Genomic DNA, 21,905 nt, shown 5'->3' on the forward strand with positions numbered 1-21,905 from the left:
CATACTAGCACACAGAGCTATGCATAGGACTTGCATAGACGGTGCTTCGGGGAGCCTGCCCCTCCCTGAAAAATAAGATGATTGAAAATAAAGAATGCAAGTTATTCTATAAAATGTTCAAAGGGTCAAAAAGAAGATTGTACTCAAGAAAAAAGTACAGTAGGTAGAAGTATGACTCCTACCATTCTTATTATATTATATTCAGGCGGTGGGACCTTCCTGCAAGGGACTCCCCACCAACAAAAGCCATACGAATTCACTTTTTACCTTTCTTTGCTGAATATATCAACTAAAGAACTTGAGAAGGTTCAGTGGTGAGGCTTTAGATTTGACAATGTCATTGAAGAGCTCCAGGTCTTTCTAAGACTGCATCTAGGAAAAATAACATCATGACTAGTTCCAACATTAAATCTGTGAAGTACACCTCTCTCATCGAGTTGTAACAAGTTTCTCTTGACATTTATTGAGGCTGATAGATTATACAGACTATGCTCAATATTAACAGTTTCAACTTGACAAATAAAAGACAACATGTCTTCCTGGAAGATTCACCTAGGATAGCTCTTATACGGTAGCACGTTTTTGGCACAAAAGTATTTTTCATTTACTGAAGGAGCATGTCCCCATAATTTGAAACAATATTATATAAATGCCATTGGAACAAGGTCAAGTATAAACAGCTATATTAATTCATTGAACGAAATTGTATTTATTAATCTCTGTAGAGCATGGATAATGCAAGACAGCTTAGTACAGACATTACTCATGTGTAGGCCTACCTGTCAATCCAATTTGGGGTCCAAATACATGCCAAGAAGGTTCACTGCAGCCACATCATTTCTGATACCACCTTTCAGACCACAGACAATCCTTTGAGTCTTTTCAGCATTCATCAGAAAACCAATCAGCCACCATACTGAAAGCTTCAGCCTCAATCTGCTGCAGCATGTGAAGTTCAGCATGGATTGAGACGAGACTTGTGTCATCTGCATAGAGTATGGTTTGAAAAGTAATCTTCAATGTAATCTCATCTCATGCCAGCTTCATTCTTGCTAAGTGTGTACATACGACAACAAGTACAAGAGTATGGATGGCTACTATTATGCCACTGCTTCCCTTTATTCTACTTGGCTCATATTTGCTTCAATTTACGTTGTAAACAGACAAGTGGGTCTATTCCACTGATCTTGATGGGACTTGGCTTAGTCACATTGCAGTGTGGATGGCTAAATAAAAATCTATTCTTTTTATTCATTTGATATATTTGAAAATTCTTTTTTCATTGATCAAAGAAAAATATTGAAATTTGGTAAGAGAGTTGAATTTGTGAGCAGTATTTTAGGTCAGGTTAATAGTAGATCATGGAGATAGATTAGGTGATCTCGATGATATTATTCTTTCTTATATTTCAAAATATAATTAGTAGCAATCGTCCAATATTATTCCAGTTTTAAACAAATTTCAACATGCAATTGATAAAATTTTACCAATTCTCACTTGTTCCACTTTTTTCGAATAACTGTCTATCAACGTCTACTATTCATTCGAGTAATGCCAATTTTTCACCTTTGCTGCGTCCAGTCAGATTATGCTAACAAGATATCGCTAACGATACCAACCAAACATTCCCCATCATGCATTGTAACAATCCATCCCGCCGGCCGTCATTCTTATTTTTTCTTTCACAAATTTGTTGCACTTGCATCGTTGCGTTATTGATCCTGTACACTTTCCTACTTGTTCTATAAATTCTTTGAAATTTGAGGAGACTTCACAGTGAATGTGAAATTGCATAAAAAGTAGTAAGTTGTTTTGATTCACGCAACGTAATGCTTGTTTAAAAAGTTTTAAAAATCTTGACCCGCATAACCATAAGGGCCTAAACCAAGACCAAGTTTGTTTGAGTGTCATTGTCATGTTAGTATTATCTTGTTGGCTCGAGGTCTCTAATATCTTATTATCTTCTACTATATTTATTTTACTGCAACTTTTGCTGATTGTAAATTTCCAGTTTCGTCTTAAAGTTGAGCGTTTAAAGCAAAAAGTGATCAAAAATCTTTTACGTTGATATGATGCATGAATTGGGATTTATAAATTTAATCAACAGGGTAACACGTCCCGTGGGAAATTCCTGTCTAGACCATTTCTTCCTAAAAAATGACAAAAACCTTCAAATAAAATCTGCTATCATAGAATCATCAGTTACTGATCACTATCTACTTAGTTCTGGAGCGCCCAACGATCTTGGACATTGAAATAAGTAAACTCTTCATTTGTAGAGCTTTAATCAAATAAAATTGAACATGACTTTCTACTAGTAACGGATCAACAACATTTGATATTTATGAATGAATCAATGACAACGAAAACATATGGTTTATCATATCATTCTACCCGGCTAGATTTTCGTGTTATCTTAGGGGCAAGATGACGGAGCGACACAGTGGACTCTTGTCCATCAGGGCGACGAATATGAGCATACTCTGGGTTTGCCTCAATCAATTCAACTTCTTCTACTGATGAATCTTGCTTTAAATTTCGGTTCATTTTCTTCAGCCAAACTGTTCCTGGGCTCATTAGCCAAGATGGTAGTGACTGTCCATTTGTTGAGGATCTCATGTGTAGGAACATTCGTTCATGAGGGGTGCAATTTGTTGTAGTACACAAAAGAGATCGAATAGAGTGAAGTGCATCAGGCAACACTTCCTCCCATCGATTTGAATCAAGTCCTCGTGATCTTAGAGCTAGTGTTATTGCTTTCCATATAATTCCATTATATCGCTCTACTTGACCATACCCTCTCGGATTGTAAGGCGTTGATCTACTAGTTGCTATCCCTTTTGAGCCAAGAAAGCTCTTCAACTCAGTTGACATGAAGGATGTTCCTCTGTCTGTGTGAATATAGCTTGGAAGGCCAAACATTGATATTAATGAGACCAGGCAATTTATGACTGTTCTCGCAGTCATGTCTGGACAAGGAAATACAAAAGGGAATCTTGAGTACTCATCAACCATCACCAGTAGGTATTTATTTCTTGTTTTTGATTGTACGGGTCCTTTAAAGTCCATATTAATTCGTTCAAAAGGTTTTGTTGCCTTTATGAGATTTCCTTTTGTCTTCATATACTGTGGTTTTATTTCAGAGCAAATTGCACAATTGGAGCAAATTTTCCTTACATCATCTACAGTATAGGGGAGATTTTTCATTCTGAGCCAGTGGTAGAAACGAGTTACACCAGGGTGACAAAGTTCATCATGGTATTTTGCCAAAGCTGAGTTCAATGTTGAACAACCAGCTGTAATACATATACGAGAGAGTGCATCAGCTGGTGCATTTTCTTTTCCAGGTCTGTAGACTATGTTGAATTTGTATTCAGATAATATTCTAGGCGCCACCTTTGTATCTTTTCATTTTTTATTTTTCTATTGTGTTGAGTGCCAAACATGAATGTGACTGATTTTTGGTCAGTGATCAAAGTGAATTGTTTTCGTAGTAAATAGTGTCTCCATTTTCTTATAGACTCCACAATGGCATAGGCTTCTTTCTCAACAGCTGAATGCCTGGTTTCACTTTGGGACAAAGTTCGTGAGAAAAAGGCTACTGGTCGAGAATTTTGTGTTAATGTTGCACCAATTGCAAAATCTGATGCATCTGTCTCAATTATGAATGGTACATTTTCATCAACAAAGAGCAGTACCGCGGAAGCAATTTCATTTTTCAACAATTCCAAAGTTTCCATCAGATCTTGAGATAGAGGGAATTTCTGTATGTGGACAAGGGGGTGAATCTTTTGAGAAAAGTTTTTAATCCATCGGGAGTAATGAGCCAGTAATCCCATGAGTCGTTTCATTTCTTTAGCATTTCTTGGGGGTGGAAAGTTCATGAGTGGTGCAAGGCGTTCTGGGTCAGGTTTAATTTCTCCATGTTTTATCTCATACCCAAGGAACTTCAATGATTTTTTTGAAAATTTACATTTTTCTTCATTTATAGTCAAGCCATACAATTCAATTACTTGTTGAAATTTCTTAAGATTTCTGTCATGTTCTTCTTGATCTGAACCGCAAATGACAACATCATCCAAATAGGCAAAGCAGTCGTTCAAATTCTCTCTTTCTATAAGTCCGTTTATTGTACGTTGGAAGGCAGCTACTCCATTGGTTACTCCGAATGGTATTCGTTTGAACTGATAAAGTTTTCGGCCTACTTCAAAGGCAGTGTAATGTCGTTCATTCTCAAGAATCGGTATTTGATGGTAAGCTGACTTGAAATCTACAGTACTAAAAATGTTGTACTTGGCAATTGTGTTTACAAGGTCTTCGATCAATGGGAGAGGGTATGCGTCTAAATTTGTGAATTTATTAATAGTCTGTGAATAGTCTATGACCATTCGTTTCTTCTGTCCATTGGTTACAATGAAAGGCTGGGCACGCCAACTGGACTGGCTTTCCTCAATTATTCCTTCTGTAAGGAGGCGATTGACCTCATTCTTCATGAATTCATAGTCATCTTGTGGGTGTCTTCTGGATCGGGTAGTTATTGGGTGGCAATCGGGAGTCAAGTCATTGAAAAGGGAACATGGTTTTATCATGGCCTTCACCAAGAGGCAATCTTTCAAGGGTGGTGTGGTTGTAGAATTATTATCTATTACAAGAGGCTGTTTATTACCATTGAATGCTAAACTTATTGTAGAGTGATTCATCAAAAAATCGTGACCAAGTATCACATTGCAACAGCATTCTTTTAATACCAAGAGTTTAATATTGTTGTATTCATTTCCTTTGTACACAATATTGCTATAAACACATGCTTTTGTAGCGGTGTTATGTTGAACAGATGCAAATCTTATAAAACAAGAATCTGATGCAGTTTTAAATTTATTTGTTTTTGCAAATTTTTTATCAATAAAACTGGCAACACTTCCGGTATCAATAAGAGCTGGTGTATTTATTCCATTCACCGAAACAATAATTGTAGCTTTAGAAAGATTACTGGCTATACCAGCTGCAGTAATAGTTGACGTAGTTAGTTTTTCTTTGTGCGTTTTACTTTTACACACATGGGAAAAGTGTCCAATTCGGGAACATTTATGACAAGTCTTTCCTATTGCAGGACATTCTTGAGAATTTGAGTGTTTTTTATATCCGCAACGTTGGCATTGAACGGATTTCTCTACAATTGCCTGTCGATTTTGGGTTACAGCATTAACATCTGAGAAAGATTCACTCAAGCTTATGTTTTTATTTTCTTCAACAGAGTTTGTATAACAAGTACTTTTAAAGGAGTCGGCATATGTTTTTGCGGATTCAAGAACACGTGCTTGGGAAACGGTTTCTTGTAGACTCAAATCTCCTTGTTGAAAAAGTTTCTCTTTAATTTCAATAGAACATAACCCTGAAACAAGAGCATCTCTAATATGCTCGTTTTTGTTTTCTTCGTTTATGTGATTCCATCTTATCTTCTTCGTAGTTACGGTTTTCAATCGTTTTTGTCTTTTTCTTTGTCGGCATTTTATTTGATTAAATTGAAATAAGTAAACTCTTCATTTGTAGAGCTTTAATCAAATAAAATTGAACATGACTTTCTACTAGTAACGGATCAACAACATTTGATATTTATGAATGAATCAATGACAACGAAAACATATGGTTTATCATATCAGACATATTCACGGGGGAGATCCACCAACTTACAGGGTTACCGCACTGATTGGAATGCCGTTGGTGCTGCCTTGTTGTCGACTGATTGGGACTGTGTAACTGATCTAAGGGATGATGTTGATTATTCTACTGATACTTTTATTAGCGTTGTCAAATGAGCCATGGAAAGCAATACACGGACCAAATCAGTAACAGCTAAAAACAGAAAAATTAAACCTTTGATAACTCAGAGCATTGTTAATTCTATAAGATTCCGAGACAGATTAAGCAAAGGAGTATTAAGACAACATTTCAATATTCAATTGCATCAGCAATGCCGCACTTATAGGAACATTTTACATTCAACAATCAGAAATTCAAAAACAAACTACTTTAAGATGTAGGCTAAGTAAGGCTCAAAACTGTTATCCGAATATTGCTATAAAAATGTTTAATATGCTACCTCCATCTGTGCGTCATTTGAGTGACAGTGAGTTTAAGAGGAGACTCAAGTCCTGGCTGCGTGCCAGACCATACTACTCCTTGAGTGAATTTTTTCAGGAGTCTACCTGCGGTTAGCGGCCATCACCGTGTTTAGCAATCCATGCCATTATGCTTTATTTTTTTTGACGTGACAGTGTTGTCAAAAACTTTTTTGTGAAATTGTATATTGACGTGATGACCTACCCAGCTCATCTGGCTGGTTAATGGTCCTACAAATGAAGATTGAAGATTTAGGATTACCTGGGAAGATGCTTTCAGTAAGGCAACCAAGGACCATTTAACCAACCAAGTCACAAAAATGTTCACACTTGAAAAAGGCATAAGTGCTCGAAAATTGTTGTGTTTATATAAAACATATAACAAGTATAATAGAAATTTTCTATAATTATCAGTCAAATTGTAAGGTTTTAATATCATAATTTTGAAATAAAATAGCCTAGCCTATGTGTAATTTGACAAAAATAACTTCTATATTAATAACACTATATTTTTACGTTAATTAAACTTACAGTGGGTGCTGTATTGTGTTAAATAAAAATGAATACTCTATTATGCACTACACTATACATGTCTTATTGTTTTTCGTTTTCAGATTGTCAAGAAGGAAAAGCAACCAGGAGATAACGGGGAAGTTTTTGTGTTAAAAGTTTGTTAGTTTGAGTGAAAAAAGAGACAATGGAAGCAGGGCATATGAAAATAAAGGAAGAAGTATTAGATATGGAAGAAAATGAATTAATGATAAGTGATGAAGAATTCCATCAGGAATATGAGAATGAGGAATTCAGAAGTAATAATGAACACAGAAAAGAAGCGGCAGTAGTTGAAGCTGCAAATGAAATTGAAAAAGGGGAAGAAAATTTTGAGTTGATAATGATAAAAGAAGAATCAATTCCAGAGTTGGATGAACAGCCCCCGAAGTCAATAGTCTTAAAGCAGAAAAATAATGCTAAGAAAGGTTACAAAAAAAAGAAGAAGAATGCAAAAAAATCATTTGACTGTAGATTTTGTGATAATATTTTTAATCGTCAATCACATCTAGTTGTACATGAGAGGGTACACACGGGCGAGAAACCTTACAAATGTGAAACCTGCAGTAAAGGCTTTACTCAGTCAGGCAGTTTGAAAATTCATCTAAGAACTCATACGGGAGAAAGGCCTTTCAAATGCGCAGATTGTGCTAAAGACTTTGCTAATCTCAGTAATTTGAAATCGCATCTGAGAACTCATACAGGAAGTAAGCCAAAGCCTTATGTATGTGAAGAATGCGGGGTGAAGTTCTCTCGACGTGATAGCTTGAATAATCATATGAGACTCCACACCGGCGATAAACCATACAAGTGTGACTTCTGCTCGAAGGAGTTCACCTTCCAGAATGGTCTGGTTGTTCATTTGAGAACACATACTGGCGAGAAGCCCCATATATGTGAATTCTGTGAAAAACGTTTCACACAGACGAGCAGTTTGAAAATCCATCTGAGAACTCATACGGGAGAAAGGCCTTACAAATGTAAAGATTGTACTAAAGACTTTAATAATTTGGGAAGTTTAAAAAAACATCTGACAACTCATACAGGAAGTAAGCCTCATGTATGTGAAGTATGTGGGTTGCAGTTCACTCAACTTGGAAGCTTGAATAATCATATGAGACTCCACACCGGCGATAAACCATACAAGTGTAACTTCTGCTTGAAGGAGTTTACCTTCCTGAATGGTCTAGTTGTTCATTTGAGAACACATACTGGCGAGAAGCCCCATATTTGTGAAATCTGTGGAAAAGGTTTCACACAGACGAGCAGTTTGAAAATTCACTTGAGAACCCATACGGGTGAAAGACCCTACAAATGTGGGAATTGCACCAAAGATTTTGCTAATCTGAGTAATTTGAAATCGCATATGAGAACTCATACAGGAAATAGGCCTAAGCCTTATGTATGCGAAGTATGTGGGGTGCAGTTCACTCAACTTGGAAGCTTGAATATTCATATGAGAATCCACACCGGCGATAAACCATACAAGTGTAACTTTTGCTCGAAGGAGTTTTCCTTCCAGACTAGTCTGGTTGTTCATTTGAGAACACATACAGGCGAGAAGCCCCATATTTGTGAAATCTGTGGAAAAGGTTTCACACAGACGAGCAGTTTGAAAATTCATCTGAGAACTCATACGGGAGAAAGGCCTTTCAAATGTGGAAATTGTGCTAAAGACTTTGCTAATTTGGGAAATTTGAAATCCCATATCAGAAGAATACACACACTATGAGTGTTTCACTGATAAGGTTTGCTGTGGAATATTTGGAAAAGTAGGCTATATTAGAAGACCTTGCACAGAGGAAGAGTTATAAAAGATAAAACGCTCTTTATGAAGATTCCCATATTGAATTGATAACGCTGATGAATTTCAGAGCTAAAGCCAAAGTGGTGAGTTCTTCAATACTGACCTAGTGGAACACCCAGCCTAGGCTAAAGCAAAGTGGTTGTCTCTGGGGTCGCGCTTATAAGCTATCGAATAGATAAGTTGAGATTCATACTACCTTTGGAAGGGTGATCACTTACAGAGCCGATTCCTAATGAGTCTAAAAATCGCTTCCTGGCCGTTCGGAATCCACCTGAAGCTGTATGTCCATTCATCTCTCATCATTACCCACGCACAAGACTGGACTGGAGCTCATGTAGGCATCATGTTTTCAGCAAGATGTGGAACTAGCTCATGTGGGGGTTACCTTTGAGCAAGAAGTGGAACTATACATATCAAGACTACTGACTTGGAGAATGAAGAGACTTGGTGCTATTAAAGGAGATGCAGGCGACTGATCTACGAGGGGGGGGATTGTTGATGCGGATCAATATCAACCGCGACGTAGATAACCCTGGTTGAATCTGTAAGTATCCAATTACTCATACATCTGAAACTTCTTATTATTGAAAAATCTGGTGTGGCGCACTCACACAACTTTCCTTGCCGTTATGAAAATTGATCACTGACGCTAGTTTTCCCGCGCATCACAAGTCTACTATTCAAATATTTGAGCCAGCTGGTGACAGGGCAATAACGCTGGAGACACACATGAGGTCTGCTATCTCTTCATAGTGAATGATTTAATAGAATCAACAATAATTTGCAATTGAATAATCACATTTTCTCGAATTTAAAGCTTATTTTCAATTTTAGGTGAAAATGTTACTGAACATTAATTGTAGAGATTTTCATGCTCAATCTACTCCACTTGATTTTTTTTGTTTCAATTGTATCTGAAGCCTGATAATTGGGAATCTATCTGCATTGATGGGGCGGAGCTCCTGAAATTTTTACAGATATGGGACTTGTGGCAGTTGATAGAGCTTATTGATGACTATTTTAAGTATGAATTTGATCATAATCGTTGGACCCGAGAAAATCACGAAAAACCCTGTTTTTGACAACATTTTCGCCATTTTAGCCGCCATCTTGAATTGCACTTGATCGAAATTGTTCGTGTCGGATCCTTATAGTGAAAGGACCTTAAGTTCCAAATTTCAAGTCATTCCGTTAATTGGGAGATGAGATATCGTGTACACAGACGCACATACACTCATACACACACACACACACACACACACACACACACACACACACACACACACACACACACACACACACACACACATACAGACCAATACCCAAAAACCAGTTTTTTGGACTCAGGGGACCTTGAAACGTATAGAAATTTAGAAATTGGGGTACCTTAATTTTTTCGGAAAGCAATAATTTTCCTTACCTATGGTAATAGGGCAAGGAAAGTAAAAAATTGTTGTCTTATCCTTGTACCGGATAGGGAATACACTATTGACGCATCTTCACTAATGAACTGATTAATGAAAACACTGGGATTATAATTATAATTTATTTATTCATACATTGAAACATACACTATCATTCTCAATATGAATGATTGAGAAAGGAACAACAGGCTTGAAGCCCAAAACTGCTCTTTCCCTAAATTTAGATAGAAATTGTCCAAAAAGGTTATGTTTACACTTTATTTATATTATAAACTAGTGATATTTTTGACAACATCCCAGTGTTTTCATTATGAATAGATGCCACATCATCTCTCACCAGCAACATTATCTGAACTGATAACTTGCAATTTTTACTTTCCTTGCCCTATTACCATAGGTAAGGAAAGTATTGCTTTCCGAAAAAAATTAAGGTACCCCAATTTCTAAATTTCTATACGTTTCAAGGTCCCCTGAGTCCAAAAAACTGGTTGTATGAGTGTATGTGCGTCTGTGTACACGATAACGGAATGACTTGAAATTTGGAACTTAAGGTCCTTTCACTATAAGGATCCGACAAGAACAATTTCGATCAAATGCAATTCAAGATGGCGGCTAAAATGGCGAAAATGTTGTCAAAAACAGGGTTTTTCGTGATTTTCTCGGAAACGGCTCCAACGATTTTGATCAAATTCATACCTAAAATAGTCATCGATAAGCTCTATCAACTGCCACAAGTCCCATATCTGTAAAAATTTCAGGAGCTCCGCCCCAGCAATGCAGATAGAATCCCAATTATCAGGCTTCAGATACAATTGAAACAAAAAAAATCAAGTGGAGTAGATTGAGCATGAACATCTCTACAATTAATGTTCAGTAACATTTTCACCTAAAATTGAAAATAAGCTTCAAATTCGAGAAAATGTGATTATTTAATTGCAAATTATTGTTGATTCTATTAAATCATTCACTATGAAGAGATAGCAGACCTCATGTGTGTCTCCAGCGTTATTGCCCTGTCACCAGCTGGCTCAAATCTTTGAATAGTAGACTTGTGATGCGCGGGAACACTAGCGTCAGGTGATCAATTTTCATAACGGCAAGGAAAGTTGTGTGAGTGCGCCACACCAGATTTTACATAAATGTTCTCAATTTACAGAGGATGGACGTAGGCTTAATTACATTTCTATTAATCAACTAATTTCTATTTAATAATTGAAACAAATTTATTTAAAGTTTATGCAATTACAAGAACCCACTAAACAAAGTTTTCTCCATGTGATTTCGGGGCGAAATTGGTAACATATGCGGCTCGTGAATGTAAGTTGGCGGGTTCAAGACCGATCCAAACTTATTATTTTGTTGCCGAGATTTTTATACTCTGATGAAGATTATCCACGTAATTTTGACAGAATAATAAGTATTTCTATGTGCAGGTTGCACAACAGCCGGTTAAGTTTTACCCGTGATTAATTCCACGAGAACCAATCAGAGAAGCCGTCTCTTCATAAACGCATTCTCTGATTGGTTCTCGTGGAATTAATCACGGTTGAAATTTAACCCGGCTGTTGTGCAACCGGGCCTGTATATTTCTTGGACCATTGTTTGAGTTAACTGAGTATGGAATAATCAAAATTGCAATTTTAACAACTCTCAAGTATTTAACTGTGTTGATGTAGTTTTATATATTATACTTCTTATTATTATTAAACAAAAATCCAAATTAAATGCTTTAATTCACCCCGAAGACTTCTGCTACTGCAAATATTGACAACAGGGTAAACAGCTAGATGGAAATTCGATGAGCGCTACTATTAAAAAATTATTTGTCAGCCCGGGAATCGAACCCAGTACCTCCTAATTGCCGGTCATGAATGCTTACCCTCACGACAAACTGACAATCTCAGGATATTTGAATAGTAGCGCTCATCGAATTTTCATCTAACTGTTTACCCTGTTATCAATATTTGCAGTAGCAGAAGTCTTCGGGGTGAATTACAGCATTTAATTGGGGATTTTCGTTTAATAATAATAATTAGTTCATTAGCATTTGAATAATTGCAATATCTCAGTAATTTCAATCTGTATTATACTTCTGTTTTAGAATCATTAGTATTGTGTTTCATACTATAGTCTTTGTCATATTGAACATCCCCAAAATTACTGAATACATAGAATAAAACGTTACTTGCTTTTAGTTTTACTACTGGATTAATGTCATTATGAAATCAACTTTCTTCTAATAAATTCCTTTTTATTTCAGATAACTCAAACTAAAATCTACTTGCGCTTTTGACTGACTGGGGCGTATCTTTGTACTGGTAGATAGATGTTGCGTAGAAAATCCATTGAAGACAACACTCGACTAGAACATTTACAACTGAAAAATAGGTAAAAGCAGAAACAGCAAATAATACAGTTTACATTTCTCACCGGTAAAGCTTGAAGTTAGGGATATCCTAGCAGTGTTTTGTTTAGCAGGGGCCACATTTTGTTATAGGTTGTGAGAAGTTTTGAACAACCCTAATCATGAATATTCTAAAAATGTAGCGAGTTCAACCCTCATTATTTATTGATAAGATTTACAATTAATTCGATTCACCATCCTCTAAAGAATTTTACAAATCATTGTCGACTTGATTCTGTATGAAGGTAATTGAAAGTATTATAGGAATTTTATTATTAATTTGAATTATTCATAATTACCTTTCTTGGTTCAATTTATGTTTTTTCAGCGAGGAGTCAAACATCTTGGTACACCCTATCCCTTATCATAATTATGTTTAGGTCTCAACTTTTTGATCTTTGTAGTTTCTCTTCTGTTTACCAAAGGATAGATCTCTTTGAGGGTGGTATTCATGAACGTTACACATGAAAATTGTTCGAATTAAGTAGCACATGAAAAATAAAATTTTCAAGTCATTGAAGCATGATACCATGAAGTTGGTAATGCTGTTGGATATTATCAAATCAAATCAATTTATTGCCACAGACAAACACTTTATAATTTGTATCGGCCACGTCAATATTACAAACTATATTAGAGATCATACAACAATAGCAATTACCTAATAATCTAGATAGACTCCATGTTAACATTGAAATATTCATCCACACTATAAAAACAATTTTTTATAAAAAAATTCTTAATTCTCAGTTTAAATTCCCTGAGCGTCAAACCTCGAACATTTAGTGGTAAATGGTTATAAAACTTTATTGAAAAGGCCTTAAAACTCGTATGGCTGGATTTGTAAGAGCAGTTTTCATTCCTCAGATTCGATTTATTCCTCGTTTTATAAGAATGAATGTTGTCATGAGTTGAGAATAAATGTAGATTTGACTTTACAAAAAGCAGACAATTAAACATAAAAATACCAAGCTCATGACTCCCAATCTAATGAACAACGGTTTAATGAACATCTATCATAAATGGAACTAATGCTTTGAAGTTTTGTTTCATGTATAATTTGTATTTCATATTCATTACGTTCATTATATTTTCTCAAGTTTCATCTGTGCTATTCACATGTTGAAACTGTTTTTAAGTGATGATGTTGACATAAATGATGAAAAATGGTAGAGCAAACATTATTTCTTTAGGAAGAATGACAATTACAATAAGTGCTAATAATAATAATAAGTTCTGTCGATCATGGTATGGTAACAACAAATTAATAAGAATGCCAATTTTCATATCAAGTGTAGATTATAAATTGATAATGATAATTCGAAAAATCAAGCTCAAAATTAGCTCAAAAGAATTTCAGTGTTTTTTATTCAGGTAAAAAGTGTGAACCATTTTGTGAATTTTCTAACTTATTCAAATGGTCATAGTTTATTTTAATCGATTTGATTACACAGGCATTTGTTTCATTGGTAGTATTTAAAATTATCCTTTCTTTTTGGGATTCCTGAAAAGTTACAGTTTCATAAGTGACTTGATCTTTTTTCTTTTTAAATGCAATTCAACTGCAACCTAACACTTTGGTTAATAAACAGTTCAATTCTGGCTTAAATTAATAGGTTGAAGTTTGACACTGAAGAAGTCTGTCTCTTCTTCACAGCTCCAATTGAGCAATGCCCATGCACTGTTACTTTCAGTATCACTTTTCGCATTTTGACTTAGCTGTTACATTTATACGAGATCTGTAGGCTTCTTCCTTTTCAGTTGAAAGTTGTAGAGTTGTCAATGCATAAGGTGTAGAGCTTGAATGTTCCGCTCTGTAGAGTTTCTTCATGGATTCTGGCAGCCTTTGTGATCATGACATCGACTGCTTCCAACTGCAGGTCCCTGTGGAGGCCCGAGTCTCTGACAACATATGGAGCATTGACAGCATTCCTCAATACCTTGTTCTGGAATTTCTGGATGGTGTTTATGTTACTTTTCCTTGAATAGCCCCACAGCTTGATGCTTGATACAATCACACAGGCCGAAGTATCTGCCTGTACAATAGTAGCGTTTGACTTCCATTGCAGTTGTCATCCATCTCGAGTGGCATTCCTAGATACTTGGCTTCATTTGCAAATGGCACCTCTATGTTGTTCATTTTTATTGGGACATACCATAGCCACCTCTAATAAAAGGCCCTGGCCTACTATATTGTAACGTCGCAGTGTATGCCTAGAATCTAATACATGATTGGTGAAAAAGATCAGCTGGGATTTTTTAAATATTTTTCATCAATCATGTATTATATTCTAGGCCTACACTGCGACGTTGCAATATCGTAGGCTGGGACCTTGTATAAGAGGGTGGCTATGGACATACCCATAATGCCTATTTGTTAATACACGTGTGGACTTGCTTTCATTCAGCTTAGTCAGCCGATTTCTAGTATGTTTTACTAATTTCTTGATGGCTTCTCGTGCTTTACTTGTAGCTTCCTCATTAGTTTTTCCAACTGCTAAGACAGCTGTGTCATTTGTAAAGATTGCTAATGAATATGAACATGAATACCAACCAATATATGCATCAGATCCTTATTAATATTTTAGTTAGGCTTGAAATGTCTATTAATTAGAGCAGCACATCAAATCTGAGAACTAATAATATACTATAAATAAAGTTAAAAACGCTTAATATATCACAATTGCTTCTACGTATTTCACACGACATGCAGTCACATATTTAAGTAAATAATCAGATTCCTTTACTCACTAACTGGCTACTTCGGCCGTCTCGCGATCATTTTCAACAGTGCCGACCGGAAATGTTTTGTTGGTTAGGAAGTACAAAGATGAATGTTTTGATGGTTTCTTCCTAACCAACGAAACATTTCCGTTCGGCACTGTTGAAAATGATCGCGAGACGGTCGAAAGTACTACAGTCAGTGAGTAAAAGAATCTGATTTATTTACTTGAATATTTGACTGCATGTCGTGTGAAAAAGTGTGTTGATATATCACAACTCGGAATGGGTCGAAACCATCAGCTTATTTATATATTTCCACAAAAAATCAAAAGATAGGCACACTACTTTTTTTAAGTAAAAATTATCCAGGATAAGCTGCGGTATTCAATTATTGAAATCTTTATCATTAATAATTGAGTCATTATTAAAATTAATATTCAATTTAAATTTTATGGTTTCAATTCAAATGATTAAAATGTGAATCGCTGTTTCTGTGGTTCAAGTATCTGTTGGTATATTGAGCGGCTGGTCAATCACATTTACAGTAATATTTCTCAAATGCTTCTTAACTTAAAACTAATTAATCTGTCTCATTATCAAGATTATTCCCTTCAAACTTGTAAAATCTGTTTTACCCATTTTTTATTTTGTAGATGAATATGGAAAATGTATAACGACAAAAATCCCGATTGGCTGAAATTTGGACAAACTCCTGCAGCTGAACTCTGGGCTGAACATTTCAACAAAAATGCCAAGTATAGAAACCTGATCTACACAAAATACTTGGATAACCAATTGGCAATTTGTAAAGTGAAATATGGACTCCTGAATGCAGATTAAATACTTGGCATTGCACTCGAAAAGTTGAACCTTCCATCATGTGGATCCAGAATTAGCAAGTGAGTAATTTCTCATTACTTATATTATTTGTTACTATATAAATATAAGCCGGCAGGCTCGCTTTCTCTCTCCATATCCGTCTAGTCAAGTGGCTCCGTCGCCTGGACCCCCGGATGGATCATCCAGTAATAGGATCAGCAAGCTCACTTTGCTTTTTTTCATTTGAGCTTTTCTCCTTCCATCAAAAAGTCAAAAGAGACTTTCAAGCTCTATTTAATCACCAGTTTTCTGTGAATTATATATCTTTATTTTTCAAGAATAGAATATAATTTATTGTTTTCTCATGAACAACAGTACAATATTACAAGAAAAAACACAACAAAGATATTAAGTTATTAGCCAAATTTATCAAATGCTATGGCTCAAAAATATAGCAATGAAAGAATACAAAGAAATACTTCTCATTTACAAATCGTAAATTTAGTGCAGGGTTGCAAAAATATTTATTTGTATCAGAATCAATAAATATTCAGTTATTTCTCAATTAGAGACTTGGTTAGGATATTATAAGAATTATTGTATTTGAGTCCAATAGTTCTTTGTAATTTGAAAGTGAAAAATTCATTGAAATTTCAATGAGAAACTTGAGAAAAAGAGAGGGAACGCTTGGAAAACGCTGTAAAAGCGCCTATATTGGGCATATCTGTGGCGTAATTTTGAAGATCTCTCAAGACAAAATTTCTAGACCCTAGCTGAACTTCTGTACCAAATTTGAACATATTCTTTCAATTGATTCTTGTAAAATGTGAAAACGGGCGTATCTTTGTAAATTGTTTCAAATCCGTTCTTATATGTTTTTCAGATCCGTTCTCAGATCCGTCTACTAGATGGCCAACTGAAGAAATCTGCCAAATTTGAACATAATTATCATTAAAGGAAAATCCTACTTAAATGCTGTAAATCACCCCGAAGACTTCTGCTACTGCAAATATTGATAACTTTAGCTCTAGCTGTTAACCCTGTTGTCAATATTTGCAGTAGCTGAAGTCTTCAGGGAGATTTTTACCATTGAATTATGATTTTCGTTTAATGATAATTATTCATTAATTAGCATTTTAAAAAATGCCATTCCTAATTTATTTCCATCTATAAATTTGAACATATTTGGTCCTGTCGATTTTTAGTTCTGTTGATTATGAATGAATTAGTAAGTGAGTGAATGAATGAATCAGTGCCACTTCACTTTTATTTATATCGTGGGCCCGTGGGCGTACAAGGAAAATGCACAAGTCCAATTTTTCCAAACTTTGACTTTCTATTTGTTATTAATTAATTCTTTAAACTATGAATGTTGAATAATATTAATTATCAAACAAATGAAGAATATTTAATTTCTTGCAGTATGAAATTATTTTGTGAAAAATCACTATAAGGAAATTATGATTGATGTTAAGGTGCGTACAGATATACGCTCCGCACTCGCTCCGATCATGAACGTTACGGGAGATGTTAGCTCTTCTCGCGTTCCACTCTTGCTCCCCGGTCGATCATCAATCGATCTGCTTGAGTGACGTTCGATTGCGGAGCAGAGCGAAAGTCTGTACGCACCTTAAGAAATTAGAAATTGATTTCCCGAAAAATTTATTTTTATGGATTTAGTGAATTTTCTTTATATGCCCACGATATATAATAATTATAATTAATAATAATAATAATTGATCCATGTTCCAAGCCTGATTTTTTCCGAATTCTATAACTGATATTTAGTTAGGAATTACACATAAAATAATCTGAAATATTCATTCTGTAATAGTATATTTCGCACCTAGGGCCGAAAATGAGACTTTTCTGGCTCGAAATCGGTTTTCAAGTCCGAGGCCGTAGGCCGAGGACTAGAAAAGATTGAGAGCCGGAAAAACATTTTTGCCCATGGTGAGAACGTTATTTTTCGCCACACAGAAAAATAAACAATATATATATGAAAATAATTTATTGTCTATTATAAGCACTTATAAGGAAGGTCATAGCTCTAGCAAATCTGAGGTAATCTGAATATCAGGAAATTGTCCAAGTATTTTTATTTTTTATTCTGATTTGTCTAAATAACCTAAACGATTATGTTCAATTATGTAAGAGGTTGAGTTTAAACTTTTTATTCTTCCAAATGACAATAAGATGATATTATTATAAATGTTTTAATTATTGAATGATACACAAATAATGAAAAGTTTTTGATCAGCTGTTTTAGCACACTTGAAATTTGGCAATCTGAATGTCAATGGAAGTTTAGGTTAGAAGTTCTATCCTACTCTGAAAATCGAATTATTTGAATAGTTTATAATAATATATATCTTATCTGTATTTTATTCATCCAAATAGAATGATAGTATATTATTGCAGAATACTTTATTGAATTCTAGAAGCATAAAATGATTCCATTTATCCACTATGTTCCGTGATAAACGCAGTACTAGGAGGTTTGAGGTTAGATTCTATTATACTCTGAAAATTGAATTTGAATAGTTTATAATATCTCATTTGTATTTCATTCATCCAAATAAAATGATAGTATCTTATTGCAAAATACTTTATTCAATTCTAGAAGCATAAACTTATTCCGTTTCATAAACTATTTTGTAAACACATTCACATCAAATCAGAATCAGCTGACTTCAAGGTTATTTTACAACCCTAGGGCCGTAAAAATTTTACCGGCCTGGCCAGAAAACAATCACTTTCGGCCTCCATATGACGCACGTAAACCAGCTCATTACATCCAAGTGGGGCGAAAAATTAAGATCTACCACTGTAGGATTAAGCTATTGCAGGACCTCATCTTATAATAAATTTGCTATAATAAATTTTGCCCTCTAGTCAAATTTGTTTGACTAGACTATTTTATTGTAGTTCTCTGATTCCATAGCAGGTGACTTTGATCAGGTATCATTCATTAACATCATTAGGTTAGGCACTTTTATAGACCATTTTTCCATGATTTGATTAGTATTTGTTTTCCCTCTTTTATTTTAAAAATTGTTCATTTAATATTGTATTATACTTTTTCTAGGGAGTATAATAGACGATTGCAGCCAAACGTCATTGGAGATGGATTGGATGAGTCATTGGAGAGCATTCATTGGAGTTGGATTGGAGCATTCATTGGAGTTGGATTGGAGCATTCATTGGAGTTGGATTGGAGCATTCATTGGAGTTGGATTGGAGCATTCATTGGAGTTGGATCGGAGCATTCATTGGAGTTGGATTTGCAGTTTCAGGACAAGACAAGGTGCCCAAATCTGGAGATGCAGGAGCCTAAGGTCTATTTCGTTTAGAGTAAAATAATGTATACTAGTGTTTTACACTTGTAGCCTATTAGTCTTAGGCCCGGTTGCTCAACAGCCGGTTAAATTTTAACCGTGATTAATTTCACAAGAACCAGAGAAGGCATTTTTGAAAAGACGGTTTCTCTGATTGGTTCTCGTGGAATTAATCACGGTTGAAATTTAACCAGCTGTTGTGCAAGCTTCAAAAATTCAATCGATTCGATTGATTGATTTGTAGGCTAATTTTGTGAACTCAGAGGTCCATTGCACGATCAATATTTTTATGAACGATCCAGAGATTTAAGATCTCCCCAGCTTCAAAAATTCAATCGATTTGATTGATTGTTTGATAGGTTCACTTTGTGAACTCAGGGGTCCATTGCACAATCAATATTTTTTATAAAAGATATCAAGATTTTTTATCAAAGATATTAATTTGATTGTGGAATTAAGTATTTTGCAATTATTAGTATTTACATAATTTCAATTATAACAGTTCCATAATTATCTTATCAGCATATGTGATTACTGAAATGATATAAATAATTTTAAATTCAATATTCATAGCAGAAGTTACATATCAATGCACCAGTAAGGCTAGAAATCTAGCATTTTCAATAAACTGAAACACAATAACTAGTAGCTTATAGTATTATTACAGCGTATAATTTTACAACTTTTTCAATTACTTTATTTAAAAAAAAAAACAATTTAATGTAAATGTTGGAAAAGTTTGTAATCGAAAAGTTATAGAACGATACGTTCCATATTGATTTATTCAGGGGAAATTGTTCATTGGTTCATTGCTGAGAGAGTGCCCATGAATTATTCTTCAAACCTTAAGCTTTCATAAAAACTTTTATAAAACATTTGATAGTCCAATGGATTCAATAGATCAAATCTGTGTTGAAAATTGTTCTAAGATCTTTAATAAAATATTTGGTCGTGTAATGGGCTCCTAATATATTCAAATATTTAATACTTTGAATTGGTAGGGTTGAATATCAAAGTGTTGGTTGTATTACCACTCAAGAAATTTTCTTCATTTCTGTCGGTTTTTATCGGTTGAAGTTTCTGATCACCTTTTTAAAAATGTCATCTCTCTAAACATCTAATATCCATTCTTGAAGCTAATGAGCAAATTTGTTCCATTGTAATAATCGTATCCTTGTTGTTACAACAGTTTTCAAATTTACCTAGGTTATGTCACTCATTTAGGTTACAACAGTTCAAATTTAGCTAGGTTTGTCACTCATTTAGGTTATGTCACATTTTCGAGTTATACTCCACTTTTACAATCCAATTCAACATGAAACGCGTATTTTTAATTAAAAAATACTTCTAATATGAATTAAATCCATTACAAACAATTTAAAAAGTCCAAACTTTAAATAAACTTTGAGACCAAAAAATTGAACACACTATAACTATTGGAATCTGGATATGGCTAATTATATAAATATGAAGTCCACAATCTTCTTCCAAACAGTCACATGTATCAGAATCGTCGTGTGTTCCTTGAGATTCATGATGCATGGTGGAGCATGATGACCAGATCAACTTATAGCTTTTGTCAAGTATAATACCCTACATAAATGCAGTGTAATGTTGCAGTATTGCTTTTGAATGGTTGCAAATTTGGCAAGAAAATCATACTGTATAAAAATCTCACTAGTTGATGCTAAATTTAAATTTATTTTTGTTCAAATTTAATTGGTATTTGCTGGGATTCCATGTTCAGCTTCTATTGAATGTTTGGAAAAGTGCATCTAACAAAAATCTCAAAACACTAATGCTAATTGAAAACATTTAGCACAAGATGTAAGAAAGTTTAATAGTTTATTGAGTTGATAAATCCAAACTACTCAAAATATTGATTAACATGAAATTCTTGAAGGACCTCTTTATTAGAGGTCCAATCATCATCACACATGATTTGCATGATGACACAGTTTTCTGGTATCCATATTACCAAGTAGCTCATCTGTGCACTACCTCCGTAAACAAAGCCGTAGTGCGTTCGTGTGACGTCAGCACAGGTAGGGCTCCTACCTTTGTTTACGGAGGTAGTGATCTGTGCCACTGTGAGGTGCATTGAATCTAGTGATAATATTGTGATTATCATCGACCACTCAACTATTGTCATCTTCATCTCTTATGATGAAGTTCCTGTTCCCCCCTACATGGCCTTCTCAAAAGTCTTCACTTTCTTGAGTGTAAAGGGACATTCCCACATCATTTTGGACATCATTCCACAATGTTATTTTGCTCTCTCTAGTGGAAGTGATCAATAGAGATAAATAAAAAAATGTATTGATATCAATAGGTGTTTGGGCCAATACACATTTCAATAGATATCCATGGATCGATTTAGCATGCTACAGTATAAACGAGTTTAGAGATAAAGAAGTCTCTTATAAAACTGGCTTGTTGCATTGAGCTTTGGAATGCGGAAATTCTGAGCATAATCAAACTCCAAAACTAATGTAGTGGGATCCATTTTACACTTCTCTAATATTTCTTTCTTCATTTTCCCATAGGCATCAACTTTTTTCTTAGGAACCAAAAAATTCAACTTGCAGGCATCTTCAGGATTTTCATTCAACTTTGTCTGGCATTCAATGCAAAAGTCACAGACATCTGTCTTGGGCCGACGAAAGCTGAAGTTGCAATGTTGCTAAAAAAATTTAAAATATGTTTTATATTTCATTGACA

General features: G+C 34.8%; 1 protein-coding gene across 1 annotated transcript; it reads left to right on the forward strand.

Annotated features, from left to right (window-relative positions):
* Positions 1–1,698: 1,698 nt before the first annotated feature.
* Positions 1,699–19,328, forward strand: LOC111050207 (gastrula zinc finger protein XlCGF57.1). Its single transcript, XM_039428582.1, has 5 exons — positions 1,699–1,802; positions 6,734–9,019; positions 12,160–12,287; positions 15,681–15,926; positions 18,935–19,328. The coding sequence occupies exon 2, from the start codon at positions 6,817–6,819 to the stop codon at positions 8,398–8,400; it is 1,584 nt and encodes a 527-aa protein (XP_039284516.1). The 5' UTR covers positions 1,699–1,802; positions 6,734–6,816; the 3' UTR covers positions 8,401–9,019; positions 12,160–12,287; positions 15,681–15,926; positions 18,935–19,328.
* The last annotated feature ends 2,577 nt before the right edge of the window (positions 19,329–21,905 follow it).

This window comes from Nilaparvata lugens, chromosome 1 (assembly GCF_014356525.2).
Source record: "Nilaparvata lugens isolate BPH chromosome 1, ASM1435652v1, whole genome shotgun sequence".
NCBI lineage: Eukaryota > Metazoa > Arthropoda > Insecta > Hemiptera > Delphacidae > Nilaparvata > Nilaparvata lugens.